Genomic DNA, 18,994 nt, shown 5'->3' with positions numbered 1-18,994 from the left:
TTTTATAAGAGGGCAGTGCATTGTGGCCCTTATTTAAAAAATAAATTATTAAGTCTCTTACTACTTAGGAAGATAGCCTTCAGCAATACTTGTAGCCATTGTAATATGGCCGTCGGTTATTTCATACATACATTTCAATTAAAAAATTCCAATAAAAAAAACTAAACATCGCTTTGGTTACAAAAATAGATACATCTTGTAAACCTGTTTGGATAATTACAAAATATATATATAGTTCTATGTTTGGTGCATTTCACCTAATTTGAAGTTTTGTAATGTGACCCCTACTACATGTGCGCAAACTAGAAATTGATTTGGCATTCGATTTGCCGTGACGTCATCGTACTTTAACCTCATAATGCGCATGCGCACTATATTTGATTTACATATAAAGCAACAATATAACAACATAAATCACTTCATTTTACAGTTGGTGTTCTTAAGGTTGTCACACACTTAACTGACACATTTAACCGCTATGTGAAAGTTGACAAATATTTAAGGCACTATTATTATTAACAATATTTGGTGTAAATTCAGCGTTTATGATATTTATTAAAGAATAAATAAGCTTCGCTAAATGAATTGCATTCTGGTTCATCACTAAATTGCATTTGACAGTTGCTGTGTGTGCGACAACCTTTATACATACATTTAAAAATGTGCAAAATCTATCAAACATTTAAGCAGATATAGAAAACGTGATTACAACATTACAATATCTTTTCTACTTAAGTTTAACTTTTAACAAAATGCAAAAAGTACATTATATTACTCTACTTAATATTAACCTAAGTTAAGAAGGAAGATTTTTATGTAAGTTATTAATGCCGTAACTTTACAATTAATATTTTAACCAATCTTCAAAGTTAGAACTCATAAAAAGCGTTAGTATAATAAAGGGAAGTAGGAACTACTAAAGCATTACATGGATAAAACTGTTGCTGGAACATTCTAGAAATCTGTGACGTAATTAGGTCATAGGTAAAACTTTACATTGCTTTTTATAAAAGTATGACAATCTGTAATACAAGTGTCAAGGTAGAGATCTTTGGATAATGATATTAACACTTTCAATGCTACTATGATTTTCACCTATTCCTCGCATGGCGAATCAGTGGTAGTTAATGTGTTAAATATCCACCGATACAGGGAAAATTTATAAATTTATACAAATTGATACTTAATAAACTTAATAATAATTTAACTCCAGCAACAATCATATCAACAAAAAGCAGTATATCCAATATTCCTTAGATTAAAGGAAGATTGATCAGTCAAATTTAAACTATAATTCTCTGATTTTAAGAATTTCCAATGGACTACATCTTATGGCTTTTGACTACTGTATAAAGAAAAAAATATTATCATCTCTATAATTCTATTTAAAAAAAAATAGAGACAATATTATTTGTACAGATGTTCAACAAACCAAATCTTATCTAACCTCACTATAAACTATACAATATACTACCTTCAACAATGGACATTTTTCCGCCATTTCATTAACAACATTTACAATCTAATAATTCATTACTTATTTGGTGATCACTGTCCCACAAGCCAGATACAATAAATATTATCTAAGTTATAAAAATTATTATTATTATAAAACATTCTAAACATAAAATCATCGATATTTATAGATAATTTCTAACAATTCATTTATATAATAAATAAATTAATACATAAACATAGTTACATTATTGTTATATACATGTTTATATATTTTTGTATGGATAATTGGCACATTGAGTTTTGCCTAGCAATCTGATTTATTTATATTTTATACCGAGAATGCTATTACGGACTTTTTTAACATTTTATTAATCCACATATATTTATAAATATTAACTTCATGTATGAATTACGAATAATCATTACTTTTTCTCTTTTTCATTATAATTCAGGGTTGAATTGAAATTTAAAATGTTTAAAGAATTCTCTTTATATCTCATATTAAGTATTAAAATCGCGGAAAAAAATTTTGAAAAACTAAATCCAAATTATAAATAATAGCGGTGGGTAAATTAATTTAATATTTTCATCAAATTTTTTTTTCCAAATATGTAATAAATTGTCAAAGAATAATTTTGTGAGCAAAACTGTTACAACCATCATTCCACTAAAAAAAAACAACCACGCCATACATAAATTATTCGAGTGTTAATTTTTTATATTTAAAATATTACTAATAAATAAATCCCGTCTTTTTATTCAAACACATACATATATAGAAAACTTTATCTTAATCGAGATTAAGTCCCAAATATTTTGGATATTTTTACAATTTAAGGAAACGAATTATATTTCAACTTAAAATTGGAGCAAAGATTTATGACAGAACAAATAAGTACTGTCATTTTCATATTCAACATTTTCTATAAGCAAATAAAAATTAACTACAAGGAAAAAAATTAGTACAAGTAGTAGCCTTATTAAATAAATTAACTTAAAATAGTGAAAAAACAATTAAATTCCTTGAAATGTTTGTATAATTTTGGTAATTCAATTAGAAAAACATTTTGTGCGAAAAAATCTATTATAACTACTTACAATATTTATAGTCCAAAATATGTATTTCTATGGACAATTTGTTTTATTTTTTATTGCTGGATTTTAATATAACAAGAGTTATAGACCTATGAAGGTGGTTAACTTATTTAATGTAGGTTTTGGTAAAATTCATGTTTTTTTTATAAGAGAAGGGGGCAAACGAACAGCGGAAATACCATGGTGTCCATCGACGCCCATGGACATCTGCAATACCAGAGGAATCGCAGATACGTTGCCGGCCTTTGAGATAGTGAAATTAGAGTCTACAAAAGTGCAACTAAAAAAAAACTGTCTTCAAATATCTTGACAGCTCAAAGTCATGGACGCTCTGCGCCGTGCTCTCCCCCTGCAATCCTTTTCACTTCGCTACACCTAACATTGCATTCTGCACAGCGCATCCATACGTTGTTCCGAGCCGCTAAGATATATGACTATGTCTATACATGAGTAAGGCAATATTACATCATGTAAATTGTTTAATTTAAAAACTAAAAATATATATTTAAGATTGAAAATTGAAAACCGTTATTATTATTATTCGGGATTTTTTGCTTTCAATTGCGTTTTTAAAATTTACTCTAAGCAGCTGTAAGGTTACATAACGTTTTCTTTCGCAATACTGAAATTGATTAATACTTATTCTACAATGTTTGATGACGAAATATGTAATGTAATTGACATGAAAATGATAACTGCAACTATTTATTAATTTGAATTAAGCAAACATTTAAGAATTTAAGCTAGAGAGAGATTTCTTTGAACCAATATTTTAAACATTTTTTTGTCCATATCTCTCATGTAAAATCATTATAACACAACTTCATATTAATATTATTTTTGACAATGATATATTAAGGCGTACTTAAATTTTTCCATTTATCTTTCGTTAACTTACTGAATACATATTAGCAAATTCTTTTGAGTTCCAAATACTGAGTGTCTCATAGTTTTTCTGATTAGGCCTTTTGTTTCACTAAATTGATAATTTATGTCTTATACAGGACTAAGAGTAAACAGTTTCATCATAACTAATATTAAAATAATAAATAATGTTACGTCCATTTGAGATTTCCGTAGTGATACCTGTAAGGAAAAATTATTTTATATACAGCCAAATGCCAAGACACAGAATTATACAAACAACACCTTTGAATGGTTTCGCGACGTCTTGTGATAGCGGCCTACTTTTAACTGATAGTATGGCTTATAGTACAAACTTACCCAGGTCAGAGTGCAAGCCATGGATGATGTCTAAGAGCCTCACGAGATCGGTCACCATAGTCGTACGTGAGTTCGTCTCCGGGCGCTATATCCTGTGCCGCGATTAACACGAGGCGTGGCCCGTCCACCCATATCGCTTTGGTGTGTAAGTTCCCATTACGAGAATGATTCACTAATCGACCTAGACGGCCACTTTCCGCCGTCGCATCGATACTGAAACAAAAATAATACGAACATAAGTATCTTATGATAGGTTCTATGTGAGCTTAGCTCCGGATATCTATCTATATATATAAAAGAAAGTCGTGTTAGTTACACTATTTATAACTCAAGAACGGCTGAATCGATTTGACCGAAAATTTGTGGGCAGGTAGCTTAGAACCAGGAAACGGACATAGGATAATTTTTACCCCGTTTTATATTTTTTTATTCCGCGCGGACGGTGTCGCGGGTAAAAGCTAGTTTAATATACAAAGCACAGATCTGTCTCAGTATGGATCTCTGTTATCATGTTTCCAAATAAAAACAAACTATTGGATACAGGACAAAGGCCAAGACCTTAATTTTGTTTACAATATACACAGTGAAACTCACCAATACTGTTGATCACAGTGTCTGAAGTAGTACATATAGCAACCGGCCTCTGGATCTTGAGCGTAGCGCTGTTCGCGTTCCCGTGCCTCCACCACACCCACCAGCTCGCCCGCGTACTCCACCACAAACTGACCGCGCAGGAACGCGCGCGTAGCTATCACGCCGCGACCCTTCCCATCAAAGTATTCTACCTTAAGTCCATCTTCTCTTTGCTCTCTCACAGCCCTTTCCAAATCGCGCATCTTTTCCGCCATTACGCATTTTGAAGTTTTTCTAACGCTACGTCGTACTGGAAAATACTCCGTCAATTTGTGATTTGAATTATTTGTATGGCCATTTACAGCTTTAGTTTCTACTTTAGCAGTCTTGTTTATTGCTTTTAGTGGAGGTGGTGACTCCACTTTGGGAACTTTGAGTTCTTCTTTGAAATATTCAGTCAGCTTGTGGCTGTCATTGCCCTTTGCTGATGTCCTGGAGGAACGAGACCGTAGAGTGGTGCCATTAGTCATATTTGTACTGTTGTTGCTACCATTGCTATTCTTAAGTGGTTTTGATTTCACTTGAGCCTTTCTTATTGGGGCTTTTGTTAGCAAATCACCATTTTCAGTCTTTTTAGGTGAAGCAGCAAGAATCCTGTAAGTTAAAGAATGTTAGATTTTTATTAATGAATAGTTGTTTCTCAAATAAAATAATACTTAGAAACATTTATACATTAAAGGAGACTAACATTTCTTTTATTATTTCATAAAGTGATTTACAGCACTAAAACTATGGTATCATTAATTTATCATAGTGAAGAGGTTGTTAGACATTTTCTTATCACAGTCTCAAAATTTCCAAATTTTCTCATTGAAGGCAGTTTTTAATTAAAAGACAAGAAAGTAAACTAGAAATTAAAATTCTAAGTACTTTTTTGAAAATACTGGAAGGTATATTAAAATATATTGCTTAAAATTATAAATGCTTAATACAAGAGATGTAAGATATAAAATTGTGTACCTTCGACTTCTGTAGCTTCGTACAGGTCTGAGTAATTCCTTTTCACAGAGTTCAATACGGTGGGGAGTCATGACGGCCCCGTCTGCTTCCACCATTAGCCTGTTGACTGATATATAACAAATATTTGACATAGTTGTGTGTCTGTGCCTAAAGTTACAAAAAGAAATACCAATGTTTGTTACACTTACTAATGTCTTTGTGTTAGGGTTAATTTTAAATTAAAATATATATATTATACAAATGATGACAATTATGTCTTAGAATAAACTTAATGAGGTAGTTAATTAATTATGATTTCTTAGAAAGCATTTTAATTTCAATACAATCATCATGTTTTCGGTTATGGGAAGCAATTTGCCGCCATTATCGAATAAAATAATATTCTGACAGATCATTACATCAAACACATTAAAGCTAGAGATTTGTAATGGATGTTTAGTTAAGATTTGAACATTGGCACTTGGGGGTAGAAACAAAGACTTTTGAATTTAATGAATTCACTGTAACCGCTAAAGGTTATTATTGAAAATTTTACTAACCTCGAACCATTTCCACTTGAACTTGAAAATCAGCGACACGAAAACATAGGATAACATCGATTAACCAGTTTACCTAACCTGACACAAACAAATACACCAACTACATTCACGTTACGAATGTTTTGTAATAGACCTTGTCATATCACTTCTATTATGACCAATGAAACATGAATAAATAATTAAACTAGTATCATGATTTGGCTAACATCTTATTTATGATTAAGATCTATTTGTATTATATTCCTGCTTTCGCACTCATTTAATTATCTTAAATTCAGTTTATTTTAACATTGCTGTACAAAACGTCAAAATTAATCTTATAAACTCAGAAAATGGACGCTATTCTTCATAGACAAAATACTCTTCTTTATCTCTGGTCGGTTTGGCACTGTTTTGTTGTTTTCCGGTCTATTTACATTTTAACATTGTTGTTTGTTCGAGGAGATTACAATTTAACTGTATTTTTAGGGAAAAATCATTGTCACAATCATTTGAAAACCCAACATTTTCTAATCTACTTCAGTAACAAATATTATCTAAAGTCTGATTTGCAAAATAAAAACTCCGTAATGACGGCGCCACAATCACTATTAACATTACAACACTTTTCATCGATATCATTACTTCAAAAGAACTAATAAATGTCATGTGAATAGAAAATCCAGAATTTTCAATAAATCCTGCGTTAAGGCTAAAAATATTTTTTAGCATATTATCAGGTAAACAAATAATAAATTATGAGGTACATCAAATTATCAGGTAATAAAAAATTACACCGCAATTACAATAAAATACTTTGACAACTCGACGACAGTCAATCTCAAAGCCATGGTAACGTATTTCTTTATAGAAATTTCTGTTGCCGTTACCAGAAACGACTTCCTCATGTTTAGGTTTTCCGAAAAATGGTGAAGAATTGTATTTTGGTCAGTAAGGATATATTTCTATGGTTATGATTCTGTTTCCTTCCGCATGTCAATGTCAATTTAACGGCGGTAAATAATTGATAATTGATAATTTGACACTTTAACAAGTTGTAAACTTATAAAACTTTTTTTACATATATGCAAATAAATTATTTAAAAACGTACTTCACTATGTTCACGGCGATTATTCATAAAGCCTACATCGTTAATGTTTTTTCTTAATTTTCACGTTAAAACCGTATTCTTAGAAAATGAGTATTAAAAAACCGTGTTATATTTGGGATCCAGTTCTAATATCACAATGTGATCGTCTACCAGCCGTTCCTGAAAGGGTGAGCTTAAGATATAAATTATGAGATTTTTCCTACAAAAGTAGTTTCAATTCTTTCGAAGACGAAAAATTTACTTACTTTGTTATTTTAGGCTTCTATGGTAAATGATCTCATAACAGCTTATGAGCTAAACAATAATTTACAAGTTATTCGCTCAACACCTGCAAGTTACAATGATTTGAAGAAGTTTCACTCAGAATTATATTTGGAACACTTAAAAAGTTTTCATGAATTAGAAGAAGACTATATGACTAATGACAAGGATGAAGAGTATGGGATAGGTATTTGGAATATAAAGTTAAATCATACCAGCTTTAATCTATCCACTGCTGGATGTAGGCCTCTTCTCTTCCACACCATTAACTCATAAATATAATAATTTATGGTACACAATTAAAACTTACATGTATCTAAAAGTCACCAATTTTAAAAAGGCTATCTATTTTTAATTTTAGGCTATGATTGCCCACCAATATCTCATATGTATGAACTAGTGTCAGTGGTAGCAGGGGGGTCTATAACTGCAGCAAAATGTCTATTGCTTGGCATTACTAATGTGGCTATAAATTGGTGTGGTGGCTGGCATCATGCACAGAGGTAAAATATTTTTTAGATTTTAATTTTCCGAACAAAGAGCAATTGATGTACAAGTTAAACTTTTGCAATTTTTAGTTACATAAAGTTGGTGGGCAATGGGATTCTTACCACATTTGACTCTTTTGATAGCTCCCAACTATATAACTTCCTATAATATTTTTTCACACCACTGCAGTTAGCCCATGACCGAAATGTACTGAAATGTCGGGAGTGTGATAATCATTGTAAGACTCCCATCTCTTACAAACTATAAAAAGTAATTGTGCTGGTAAGGTTAGTATTATGAGAATTTACTAATAATATTATTTTCTTCAAGATTTGGAGCAGAAGGATTCTGTTATGTTAATGATATTGTAATAGCTATAGAAAAGTTAAGACTTAAGTTCAAGAAGATATTGTACATAGATTTGGATGTTCACCATGGTAAGATAAATATAAAATAAAAATACTCCTTTTCTGGCCAGTCACTTATGTTTTTTTTTTTTTTTGGTAGTATCTTATTATTGTACCAGTATCTTGTTAATATCAAATATTATCTGAGATACACAAAAGTCATTTTGGTATTGTATGTATGAAAGAAATAGCTAGGTCATACTTCTACTGGCCTAAATTAGACAGACATTGAACTAGTAACACAGAATTGTAAGATTTGTTTACAAAATAGTAAAACTCGACCTAAAACTCAAAAACCATGGCCGATACCACCTGGCCCATGGCATTGACTTCATGCAGATTTTTTAAGCCTACTTAATGTAAGCCTAGTTAAACAAATAATTTTTTTTTTGTTATAGGGAATGGTGTAGAAGATGCATACAAATTAAGTAAATCAGTGTTCACTTTATCTTTTCATAAATATGAACCTGGTTTTTATCCCGGATCAGGTAATATAGATGACATTGGCAGTTTAGCTGGAAAAGGTTATTCATGCAATTTCCCACTTCATGCATTTTACACGGATAAAACTCTAGAAAATGTGTTTACAAAGTAAGTAATGTTCTAAGTTCTAAAACAACTTTTTTGTCTTTACATATACTATCAAACATATAGATGTATGATATATTTAAGAATAAGATATGAAGTTATACCATTTCTATTACTTATCTCAGTAATAAATTACACAAATGGGACCAAAAAATTTTATAAATAATTGCATTTCTTAAATTGTTTAAACTTTCGTGAGACATCATAATTAATTAATTAAGAAACGGCTTAACTCACGTATGATCTTCCGGTGACGGCACCAACTAGTTTCGGACCCATCGGGGGTCCATCTTCAGGGCGAGTGTTTAATCCGAGGAAGGAAGTTTAAGATCAAACGTGAGTTAAGCCGTTTCTTAATTAATTAATTGTATTTCTTATAAAAATAAAATAGGCAGATTATTTTTTTCAGTGTTTTTCCATTAGTGAATTCAAAATTTGAACCAGATGCTATAGTAATGCAATGCGGTGCAGATGGATTAGTTAATGATCCCCACGGTGGAGCATGTCTTACTGATCAGGGTTACATAATGTGTCTCCATAAAGTACTGGCTACAACAAAACCAATTCTGTTACTAGGTGGAGGTATGTAAAATACATTTTTTTGTCATTACTGTATAAATAATGTCAAAGATTTTTTTTATTTGATATTAATATCTGCAAATGACAAGTATGCTTTCATGAATGAATATGGTGTGCCAGGAGCGAACCAAATCTGTAATCTCTACTCTGTCAGTTAGTTTTTTATATATTTTCAGGGGGTTATAATCATCCCAATGCGGCCAGACTGTGGACAAAACTTACAGCTGTAGCCGCAGGAGTTGATTTGGATGATAATGTTCCTGAACATGACCATTGGCCTAAATATGGACCTGATTATATTCTCTCCATACAGCCTAGTCTTACAAAAGATCTGAATACTGAACAGTATATCAATGAATGTATTTCAAAAATAAAATGTAAGTAAATTTTTAACAGTATTTTTTAAAGTGAACTTGAAAGATGAATTCTGGCACTGAATGTGTCCAAAGTACAATAAGCAAGTACAAATCTTTAAGTGAGAAACTCGGGTTAGGGAGAAACCTCTAAAAGCGAGAAAAATATTGCGGTTTTTTTGGATTCTCGCTTATCTGGGCGTAAATCAACTTAGCAACATATATCAGATTATATGCAACATTTATAATACTAGTTTGTGAAAAAGCAGTTTTGTATGTATGTATGTAGATGAAACAAAGATATGCATGCTTGTTTTTTCTTACAAAGTTAATGTGTTGCTGGGTTTTTCAAAAAACCTAATGTATTTTGCAGATAATTTAGAATTATTAGATACAAAGACTGCTATATATTTGCCACTCAAAAGAGAACAGGATCAGGAAGAAGATATTCAAAATGACAGTCAACATCAAATTGTGCATAAGCAAGACTTAAGAGAAGGTAATTTAAAGAAAGAAACAAGACTGAACCCTGTCAAAGCACAAGTAGTACCTGAAAAAGACAACAAAGCTGTTGATGTTTATGATTTTCAAGATTGATATATGAAAATGTGTTAAAGGTAAAATATCGACACTGGAAAGCTGGAAAGCGTAAACGCTGTAACCCCGTAAGTATGAACTTTACAGGAGAGCCAAAAAATCATAACTCGTGAGCTGATACGCCTACAAGCATGCGGTATTTAGCAATGTGTAGTTTGTGCTAACCTAAAAAAACAAAAAAATCATTATCGTTTGATAATGGTTGAAATTATTAACGTGTGAAAAACATATTCGCGATTTCAAGGGTTACAGCATTTATGCTTTCCAGCGTCGATATGTAGATAATATTAACACCTTAAGTGCCACCTATTCATCTAGCGAGTCCTACCTACATGTTTGGTTAAATGTATGTGGCATACAAGAAGACACCATAAAATTCAGTGGCACAGAACATGTTAAATATATTATATTTTGTATATGAATATTTCTTTACTTTGTACCTAACAGTTTTGTTCTCAAAACTTGATAATAATATCTATCTTTTAACAAAGTTATTAAACTGACCAACTTTCAAAAGTAAAAGAAAAACCATGAAATATGTGGAAAAGATGTATTTAGAGTTCTCTCATTAAATTGTTCAATACAAGATTATAACTTAAGAAATTGAATGGACAGTCACACTAATAATATCTGTGATTTTAATTGCCAATTTAGCAGAGCTACTTCATGTTTCAGTATTTAGATAAATGTGGCTTATTGTCAGGTAAAATATTGAAACTAAATTTTAATATTTAACATAATGCAAAATTACCTGCAACAAATAAATTAAGGTATTCTGTTCAGTATGAACCACGGAAACACAGGTAAGTCATAAATTGATTAATAAATTGTTCATACTAAGATCAGAGATATATTAGCAATTACTATCATGACACCTATTTACAAGTTTATAAACAAAGCTAGTCTTTCCGAGTGACGACAACAGAAATTTACTTCAAATGCATCAGGTTTAGTTCCACAATGGTTCTAATATAAATAAAAAATTGACAACATAAGCAAATAACTCTCACATATAAAAAAAAACTTAAATGACCAGATAATAAAAACTAAGCTAAGATTTTAAGCTTTTATATTTGGCCAATATGTATTTGCATCTTTAAATTACTTACAGTAAGGTGCAAGTCTTGCAAGCAGTGATTGAGGAGTAACATTACCTAGCCTTACAGAAAAACCTTTAACTTTACAGTAGTGAATGAGTTCTTTCTGAACAAGAGAAAAGATGATCGATTTACTTTTATAGGTTAAATGCACACATAAGTTAAAATACTTGTTTCATATTGAAAATGCCATTTACCATTGTAAAGTCAAAGAAATTTGTACTAGGCGACTTTAATCTGTGGGCCGTTTTTCACTATGTTTCTTGGTGAATTCTTCTGCATTCTTTGTGAACTTTTTCCTGTCTTTTAGGAATTCTTCTGCAAGCTCAGCTCGTAATGGATGCTCCGGCTCTGGATCGTTTACAAGTGCTACTAGAGCTTGGATAACTGGAAAGAAAATTATTTATGTTTAAGCTTTTGAATGCCAATGACAATACTAACAAACACACAATAAAAAATATAAAATAGCATAAATTGTATGTTATTATTTTATTAATTGCAACCAAACTAAACATTGTTTGTAATTGTATAAAAATTCCATCCTCTTTAGGTAATTAATATAAAAGACTATTAAAAAAAGCTAGAAGGTAAGCAATGTTCTAGTTCTTTATAAATTTTATTACTGTTTTACACAAGTTTACCTACTTTATATATTTTAGACATAAATAACAAACCTTGATCAGTCTTTGTAGCTGGTTTCCAATTTTCAGCACTAATTATAGGTAGACACACTTGACCTTTTTCATCAATGTTGGGATGGTAGATTTTTGTTTTGAAACTAATCTTGGGGGGTTTGAATGGGTATTCAGCTGGGAAATTAATCTCAATACGAAAGGCACCTTTATTGTAAGGGGGATTGTCCTGAAAGATATAAATCTTATTGGTATCTTGTAGAAGTCAATTATGTCTGTTTATATTACGAGATTTTGTTACTCACGGGTACGATCAAGCCCTGCCATGTAAGAATATTAGATTCATCGACTTGAATGTCTCTAAATGACTTCAATCCCGATTGCCTGATGTCGTTTAACTCCTGAAAGTCATAAATTGTTAAATTAGAGATCATTTGATATATTTAAAAAAAAAACTATCGAAATATACCTAACGGCGATATTCCAAATAAAATATCTATAGACAAAATCAGTAATCGGTCTCAACTTTCATAGTTCTTTTTCAATCAGAATTAGACAATAATACTCTCGATAGTATGTAACTTACCTTTTGAAGCCTCCTGGTAGCAGCCATTTTAATTTTATATTACTAAAATATGGTGACGATGAAAGTATATTACAAAATTAGTAATTATAGGCAGTAAATGCAATCCGACCCAACAACATAATTCGTGTATCAGAAAATATGACTCAGTAAAATGTCAGAGATGGACGATCATTTCATTCAAAATATCATTCTTTTCATTCGTAATGCTACAGATTAAATAAGATCACCAAACTTACCAACATTGACATTCGAAAATCGATTATTTTGTCTTGCGCAAACAATTTATAATATTATTTAAATAACTAGCTTTTGCCCGTAACTTTATCCGCACAGAATTAAAAAAAACTTAAAAGGTCTAACGGGTCTAACCTAGTCTATGTGTTCTTGGGTGGATTTGATAGATGAGGCCCACTGTAAAGTTACAGACCCCTCAAGAAAAACCCCATTGATTCTAGCTTTTATTTTAATTAATTAAAGAACAGCCTTTTTTAATTATTGAAATTTGATTACTTTTTGTGTTACACTTACAACGCTACAAGTTGCTGTTACAACGGTTATTGTTTTCTTAAGGCCTAAAATATAGTGGGCCACTACTGTCTTAAAATTTGTATTGAATATACAGTTATGGCCAGAGCATTTGACAGTTACTGCCCACCAAAAGTTCATATTATTTTCTGATTTTTAATATTTTAGTTTTGTTTTACAATATATTCGAAATAAAAAAATGAGGTTGGGTTAAATCTTCATATTTTCGACCATGAAACTGTATATATCTCTTGCGAATAAAATAAAATATTTTTGTGAAATTTTTTTTATTTTCCGTAATACAATTACTACAAAACTGAAAATGAATAAAGCTTGGTATGCTATGGGCTATGGTCTAGAGTTGTAATAAAAATATATTTTGTAATAAATTATCCTGTAACCTTCAACATACCATATAAAATTTCTACCTTGAAAAAATTGTTGAATGGAACAACAGACAGGTTTGATGGATATTTTTTATATTTAATTTTTTAAAGATATTACAATCCAGCACAGATTTCACTTTGCGACGGTTGTAACGATAAAAATTGTTGAATTAAAAAAATAGTAAGAGTAATGTCGTAGTCTCTAGAAAGTAACCGCTTAATATGCAACAAGAAATACCGCTACAACCGTCGCAAGGTGAATATGAACTATGGAGTTTGTGTTATACTGCACGGGTCGTTTAATTTCACTCATGTAGGCGTTAATCGTCGTGGCCGCGTTCATCGTCGCGTCTGCGATTCCTTTGCCGACGGCCCCAGCCGTCCCTAGGACGTTCTCTTTGACGTCCCTCCCCGCGACCCGCCCCACCCCTCTGGAAGAAGGAGCCTTGCTTCTCGAAGATTCGCTCGTTAGAATCCACCAGGTTACCAACCTAAAAATAAAGAAAATTTAAATATCATTAATTCTCTAAGATGTTGTATGTATAGGTACATCCTTTACTGAAATCTATATGGAAGAAATTTTTAAGTAAATGATTGGGTTGTCCATTCTTTAACTATCTGTAATAGACTTTTCATAAGCGTATGGGCGTTCATTGAACTAAAAAATTAACCTTATCGGCAAGTTGCAGCGCCAGCGCTTGCATCCTAGTTGGCTCCGAACGGTGCAATATAGCGCACTCGCTGGGATCATCGAGAGACGCCAACAATTCTTCATTGATGATCATCTTCGACACTAGAGAGTGAACGCGTTGACGCGGCAGTTCAAACATGTCCGCCAATGAACGCAGCGACAGCGACGCGTATACGTGCGCGTACGTGAACAAGTAAGTTCGCAGTGACTCTTCTCGGATAAGACGACCGAGCATAGCGCGAACGTTGTCAGCGCCAACCATTAGGTCCCAAACCTGCAATAACAGTATATGCATTATATTAAGTTTTAAGAAAGACATAAATTAAGAAAAGAAATAAAAAATCTAATTTGTAGTGATGAATTATTGAGCATTCATTACCTTAGCATTCATTTTCTCGTTAACAATAAAGTTAAGGCAGGCTCGCCAGTCCCCTCGGCGCATAGCTCTGGCAGCTGCCACGGCGTGCTCGCGCATCGACTCCGGTGGCCCCACCAGCGCCTGCCGCTCGCTAGCGCGAAGGTTCTGGTAGAACGTCTTACTGATCATGCGACGGCGCGCGTCGAACTCGTGAGCCGCCATGTATGGAATTTCGATTAGCATCGCCGACACCAAATACACGCATTCCAATAGTTCAAGATTGATATGCATATGGAACGGCATCTGCCTCTGTTTCTCGATCTTCTCCTGCTCCTTGGAGCGCTCGTGCTGACGTTGAGGTAGCAGACCTTGAGCGAGCAACTCTTTCGGCTTACCTGTCATCATCAACTCCGCCAAGCATCCGTGCGCTTCCTTCACGTTGCCGCGGCGGAATGCACAGAGTCCCAAGTTAGCCATGGTCCGATTGTACAAAATCTGAGTACTCGGATCGGAATGTTGGACCGTCTCTTGTAGGTGAGACATGAGGAGAAGATCGCGAGCTTGGAACCAGTTGTCGTGTAAAGCATGATGATAGATGTGTGATAAAATAGCGCGAGTTCTCAGACGATCGGACTCGTCGTGCGCGTAAATATATTTGCAGAGACGCTCCATTTTCTTGACGGTCGATTCCTCACCGGGAGGAGATTCTTTTTTCACCGCACGCGGATCAAATTTATAGTACAAATGGTCTATTTTACGCAGATAAGCGCGGCAAACTTCCTGCGGCGATCCGTCACGTTCAACTACTTGGCAAACGCGGTCTATGAGCGCGGAGACGCGTACTTCATCCTTTAGTCTCTCCACATACTCGTTTGAGTGAGGATCACACTCCTTTAACAATTTAGTAAACTCATCATCGAGGCGTTCTAAAGCTGTCAAAACACAACCACGTACACGGAAGGGTGCAGTTACAAATTCTTCATTTTCCTCAGTAATAGTCTCGCTCAGTTGCATATCTTCATGAGCTAGAAGGAGAGTCACCATATGGTCTACATTCTCGACCAGTCTAGACCAGTATTCCGGTTTCATGGCGTCTGAGACTTTAGGATTGTAGTCAAATAACGCGGCGACAGTGGCCGCACGCAGTTTAAGTTGTAGGGCGTCACCTAAGTTGTGCTGTTGTGCGACTGTGCGCAGTTCGTGCAGTAATTCCAGTTGTGCGCGACGATCAGTACGCTTGCGGCCACGCGCTGCACTTATCTCTCCCAGTTTCTTCACTACTAAAGCGGCGTCAATGTCACTGTCCTGTAAATTAATAAATATAATATGTCTAGCAGCTATGAAAATGGTTATCTTATTATTAATATAATAATGCAAAAGTTTAAATGGATGGATGGATGTTTGTTAGAAGGTATCTCTGCAATGGCTCAATGGATCTTGATGAAATTTGGCACAGATATAGTATATGGTCCAGAAGAACACATAGCCTACTTTTTAATTTTAATTTGTTCCGCACGGACAGAGACGCGGGTGACAGTTAGTAACTTATAATATCGGTGAGACATTTTTGATAGATTACCTACCTTTGCGAACATTTTCGGCTTATCCGAAGTAGCAGCTCCCTTTCTTACAGTTTCCCATTCGCCTCCATCATCTGTCTGGTCCCTCTTGCTGATCTTACCCGCACCTCTCTCACGCCTTTCCCTCCTCGCGCGGCGCTTGTCTCCTTCCTCATCGTCATCCCTCTCCGTGGTTTTCTTGAGGAACCGCTCTCTTAAGGTGGCTGCACCGCGAGCTTCGTCATCCGAACTCGAACTGGAGTCTGAGGAACTTGAGCCCCAATCCATAGAGTCAGAAGACTCATCATCTTGGGGAGGGGGGCGACGAGGAGGTTCAGGAGAACGACGCACTCGAACTTTCTCCTTAACCTTGTCTTCATCATCAGACTCATCAGATGATGATGTATCTGTATTTAAAAATTAAAATAATAAGTAGAAATTATAGAAAAAAATAACATGAACAAATTCTTCTCTAAAACTAATATCTTACCTTTTCGTTCTTCATCATCATCAGGTAAGTCAGGATTTTCACGGAATTTAGTTATCTCAGCATCAAAATCTTTTTCATACTTTCTTAACTTCTGACGTAAAGATGTCAAGGCTTTACTGTTGCCTTTAGACAATGCCTTTCTTGCATCGCGATCTGCCCAGGCACCGGCAACCCAATCGTCTAATTCTACTAAAGCTCTTATGAAGAACCGTGGTGCTATACCATTCTCTTCTTTTTGGACTACTGGAGCTGCTCGAGTATAAGCCCTCTGCAGTTCTTCGAAAGAAGCTAAAGCTGACGAAAAGTCCTTGATCTTGCGGTGGTTCCGGATCGAATGGATTATACCTTCCAATTCTTCATATCTTTTTTCTTTCATAGAGCGCACAACACGCTTAGTTTCTTCCTCATCATCACTGAACTGCATAAACAAAAGATTAATTTATCTTTACTTATTAGTATTAAATCATAATAAAAATATTTAAGCATAGTACATAGCTGAATGATTTATTTCAACTTATGTTTGCTACCGCAGGTTTTCACTTGTGAAAAAAAAATGTTTCGATTTTAAACATACAATTATTCCATAAAATAAGAACAGAGAAAAAAACAAAATAGGACAGAACGAGAAAGTCTTCTAACATCTCACCTTTCTCATCTCATCTAACCACCACCAACCTAACGTGAAAGGTTTTTATAAAATTGTTAACAATCACAATCATCATCAGCCTTCGTCTGTCCACTGCTGGACATATTTATCAGTCGGTGCTACCGAAAAAAATTGTAGTGGCATGAAATGTGTGAAATATACTTACAGTATAGACGGGAGCTGGTGCACGGACTACCTGCTCCTCTTCACTGGAGCTTTCGGATTCCGAATCCGTACCAGTCGCAAAAAAACGACTCATGTTCGTCTCTTAGTAAAACTGTAAGAATAAAATGTAGCTTAAATTTTACTTCGTTATCTTCTAAAGCGTCAGAAACTTGAGCTTTCAGATTAATTTGCACAGTCAACATTCACCAAACGAAAGTTTGAGGTTATGATACATTGAGTTAAAATTAAAATTTTATGTGAATTGTATACCTTCAAATAACAAAAATTCGTGTTGATGCAAATAAAATTCTTAAATTTACACTTAGATACATGAAAATTGTAAGTAATTTATTAATGACGATAATCCTACATGCACACGAAGCACACACACGTCAAAGGAATTTGATTGAAATTCAAAGATCAAAGGATCAGAGTCAGAAAGTTGGCTTGGTACTAACTACCACAACAGTGAGATATTTAAAGAAAAATTATTCTTAATTTGGTTTTTCCTGATCCTAAAAAGGAAATCAACTCTCATTCATTCTTAGAAAAAGTGAGATTTTAATTTTTTTTATCAAAATCAAGAGAGAGACATCAATGCGTGAAACATTTTCCTCTACTCTTTGAAACAACACCAAAATTTGCCTATTACTATGGAATGGATTGTGGTTGGTCTGTGGTCTATCTAGGGATGTTAACATTGAGTTAAAAATCGATTTTTCGAAAATCGATTTTTACAGTGGATGATAAAAATCGATTTGTCGATTAATCGATTTTTAAATAAAAAATAATCGATTTTAGTCGATTTTTATAAAAAAATTTAAAATACAGGGAAAATATAGAAATACAATATATTATTTCCTTGGCACTTATTGCAATAAAACATTTTATAAAATAAAATAAAAATTAAGTAAATGTAGTAAAACAAAACAACAAACTTATGATTTTAAAAACGAAAATATGAAACAAATAATTTCTTAAACATTCATTTAAACACTAAAAAAAATATTAATAATCACAAATAAGATAAACTAGCTGTGCTAATGACTTCTTCCGCGTGAAATACTTTTTTCGGGTAGCATTTTAATTATTTAGGCTAATTATTTTACTTAACATTATAAAAATTACATCAAAACATATTAAACATACAAAACATTCTCATAAACCTTATATTTTTCCATACAAACTTTCAAGTCCTATTCCCTATTGTTATTTTGGTCCCTAGAGGGTAACTTTTACAAATTTAAAATGTCATATTTATTTATATCAAATTAACAGACTAAAAATAAGTTTCAAGCTTCTAACTATAAAATTGATCATACTTCCATATCCCCCTCTTTCAATCACATGAAAATCCTTTTTTTATTATTTCATTGAATTCTATTCTATTTCTATTTAATAAGTAGCCCATGTCCTTTCTTCAGGCTCTAGATCTAGACTATCTTTGTACCAAATTTAATTTAAATCGGTTCAGTAGTTTTAGCATAAAAGCGAGACAGACAGAGTTGTTTTCTTATTTAATTTAATATTAGAAGGCATAAGTATTAGAATATAAAAATATATTAAACTGACTTGTTCATTTACA

General features: G+C 33.1%; 4 protein-coding genes across 4 annotated transcripts; 1 reads left to right on the top strand and 3 right to left on the bottom strand.

Annotated features, from left to right (window-relative positions):
• Window positions 1–3,346: 3,346 nt before the first annotated feature.
• Window positions 3,347–6,150, bottom strand: LOC106709118 (histone-lysine N-methyltransferase PR-Set7). Its single transcript, XM_045683235.1, has 5 exons — window positions 5,910–6,150; window positions 5,371–5,476; window positions 4,372–5,004; window positions 3,778–3,990; window positions 3,347–3,639 (listed from the first exon to the last, which is right to left on the bottom strand). Exons 1-4 carry the CDS (start codon window positions 5,917–5,919, stop codon window positions 3,783–3,785), a joined length of 957 nt encoding a protein of 318 aa, XP_045539191.1. The 5' UTR covers window positions 5,920–6,150; the 3' UTR covers window positions 3,347–3,639; window positions 3,778–3,782.
• Window positions 6,151–6,808: 658 nt separating this feature from the next.
• On the top strand, window positions 6,809–10,274 carry LOC106709108 (histone deacetylase 8-like). The gene is made up of 8 exons (XM_045683337.1): window positions 6,809–6,835; window positions 7,259–7,448; window positions 7,623–7,764; window positions 8,081–8,187; window positions 8,556–8,748; window positions 9,155–9,327; window positions 9,501–9,701; window positions 10,051–10,274. The coding sequence occupies exons 1-8, from the start codon at window positions 6,815–6,817 to the stop codon at window positions 10,272–10,274; spliced, it is 1,251 nt and encodes a 416-aa protein (XP_045539293.1). The 5' UTR covers window positions 6,809–6,814.
• Window positions 10,275–10,810: 536 nt separating this feature from the next.
• LOC106709130 (ubiquitin-conjugating enzyme E2 L3) lies at window positions 10,811–12,746 on the bottom strand. Its single transcript, XM_014500838.2, has 4 exons — window positions 12,590–12,746; window positions 12,309–12,404; window positions 12,046–12,232; window positions 10,811–11,758 (listed from the first exon to the last, which is right to left on the bottom strand). Exons 1-4 carry the CDS (start codon window positions 12,614–12,616, stop codon window positions 11,604–11,606), a joined length of 465 nt encoding a protein of 154 aa, XP_014356324.1. The 5' UTR covers window positions 12,617–12,746; the 3' UTR covers window positions 10,811–11,603.
• A 789-nt stretch (window positions 12,747–13,535) lies between these two features.
• Window positions 13,536–17,824, bottom strand: LOC106709125 (eukaryotic translation initiation factor 3 subunit C). Its single transcript, XM_014500827.2, has 7 exons — window positions 17,680–17,824; window positions 17,411–17,521; window positions 16,599–17,016; window positions 16,133–16,515; window positions 14,571–15,854; window positions 14,172–14,465; window positions 13,536–13,991 (listed from the first exon to the last, which is right to left on the bottom strand). Exons 2-7 carry the CDS (start codon window positions 17,501–17,503, stop codon window positions 13,821–13,823), a joined length of 2,643 nt encoding a protein of 880 aa, XP_014356313.2. The 5' UTR covers window positions 17,504–17,521; window positions 17,680–17,824; the 3' UTR covers window positions 13,536–13,820.
• Window positions 17,825–18,994: the final 1,170 nt, after the last annotated feature.

The sequence above is a fragment of the Papilio machaon genome, chromosome 21 (genome assembly GCF_912999745.1).
Source record: "Papilio machaon chromosome 21, ilPapMach1.1, whole genome shotgun sequence".
NCBI classification, from domain to species: Eukaryota; Metazoa; Arthropoda; class Insecta; order Lepidoptera; family Papilionidae; genus Papilio; species Papilio machaon.
This window is presented reverse-complemented; position numbering and strand designations above follow the sequence as displayed.

Excerpts from the sequence above, each read along its gene's own strand:
- LOC106709118 (XM_045683235.1), bottom strand. Across the intron at positions 5,005-5,370 it reads CGAAGCTACAGAAGTCGAAG|GATTCTTGCTGCTTCACCTA; the intron begins GTACACAATTTT and ends TTTAACTTACAG. Across the intron at positions 3,991-4,371 it reads CACTGTGATCAACAGTATTG|TATCGATGCGACGGCGGAAA; the intron begins GTGAGTTTCACT and ends TTTTTGTTTCAG.
- LOC106709108 (XM_045683337.1), top strand. The coding sequence starts at position 6,815 with ATGGTGAAGAATTGTATTTTG. Across the intron at positions 6,836-7,258 it reads TGGTGAAGAATTGTATTTTG|GCTTCTATGGTAAATGATCT; the intron begins GTCAGTAAGGAT and ends TTGTTATTTTAG. Across the intron at positions 8,188-8,555 it reads AGATTTGGATGTTCACCATG|GGAATGGTGTAGAAGATGCA; the intron begins GTAAGATAAATA and ends TTTTTGTTATAG.
- LOC106709130 (XM_014500838.2), bottom strand. The coding sequence starts at position 12,616 with ATGGCTGCTACCAGGAGGCTTCAAAAG. Across the intron at positions 12,405-12,589 it reads CTACCAGGAGGCTTCAAAAG|GAGTTAAACGACATCAGGCA; the intron begins GTAAGTTACATA and ends TATGACTTTCAG. Across the intron at positions 11,759-12,045 it reads AGCTACAAAGACTGATCAAG|TTATCCAAGCTCTAGTAGCA; the intron begins GTTTGTTATTTA and ends TTTTCTTTCCAG.
- LOC106709125 (XM_014500827.2), bottom strand. The coding sequence starts at position 17,503 with ATGAGTCGTTTTTTTGCGACTGGTACGGATTCGGAATCCGAAAGCTCC. Across the intron at positions 15,855-16,132 it reads AGCCGAAAATGTTCGCAAAG|GACAGTGACATTGACGCCGC; the intron begins GTAGGTAATCTA and ends ATTAATTTACAG. Across the intron at positions 13,992-14,171 it reads CGCTGCAACTTGCCGATAAG|GTTGGTAACCTGGTGGATTC; the intron begins GTTAATTTTTTA and ends CTTTATTTTTAG.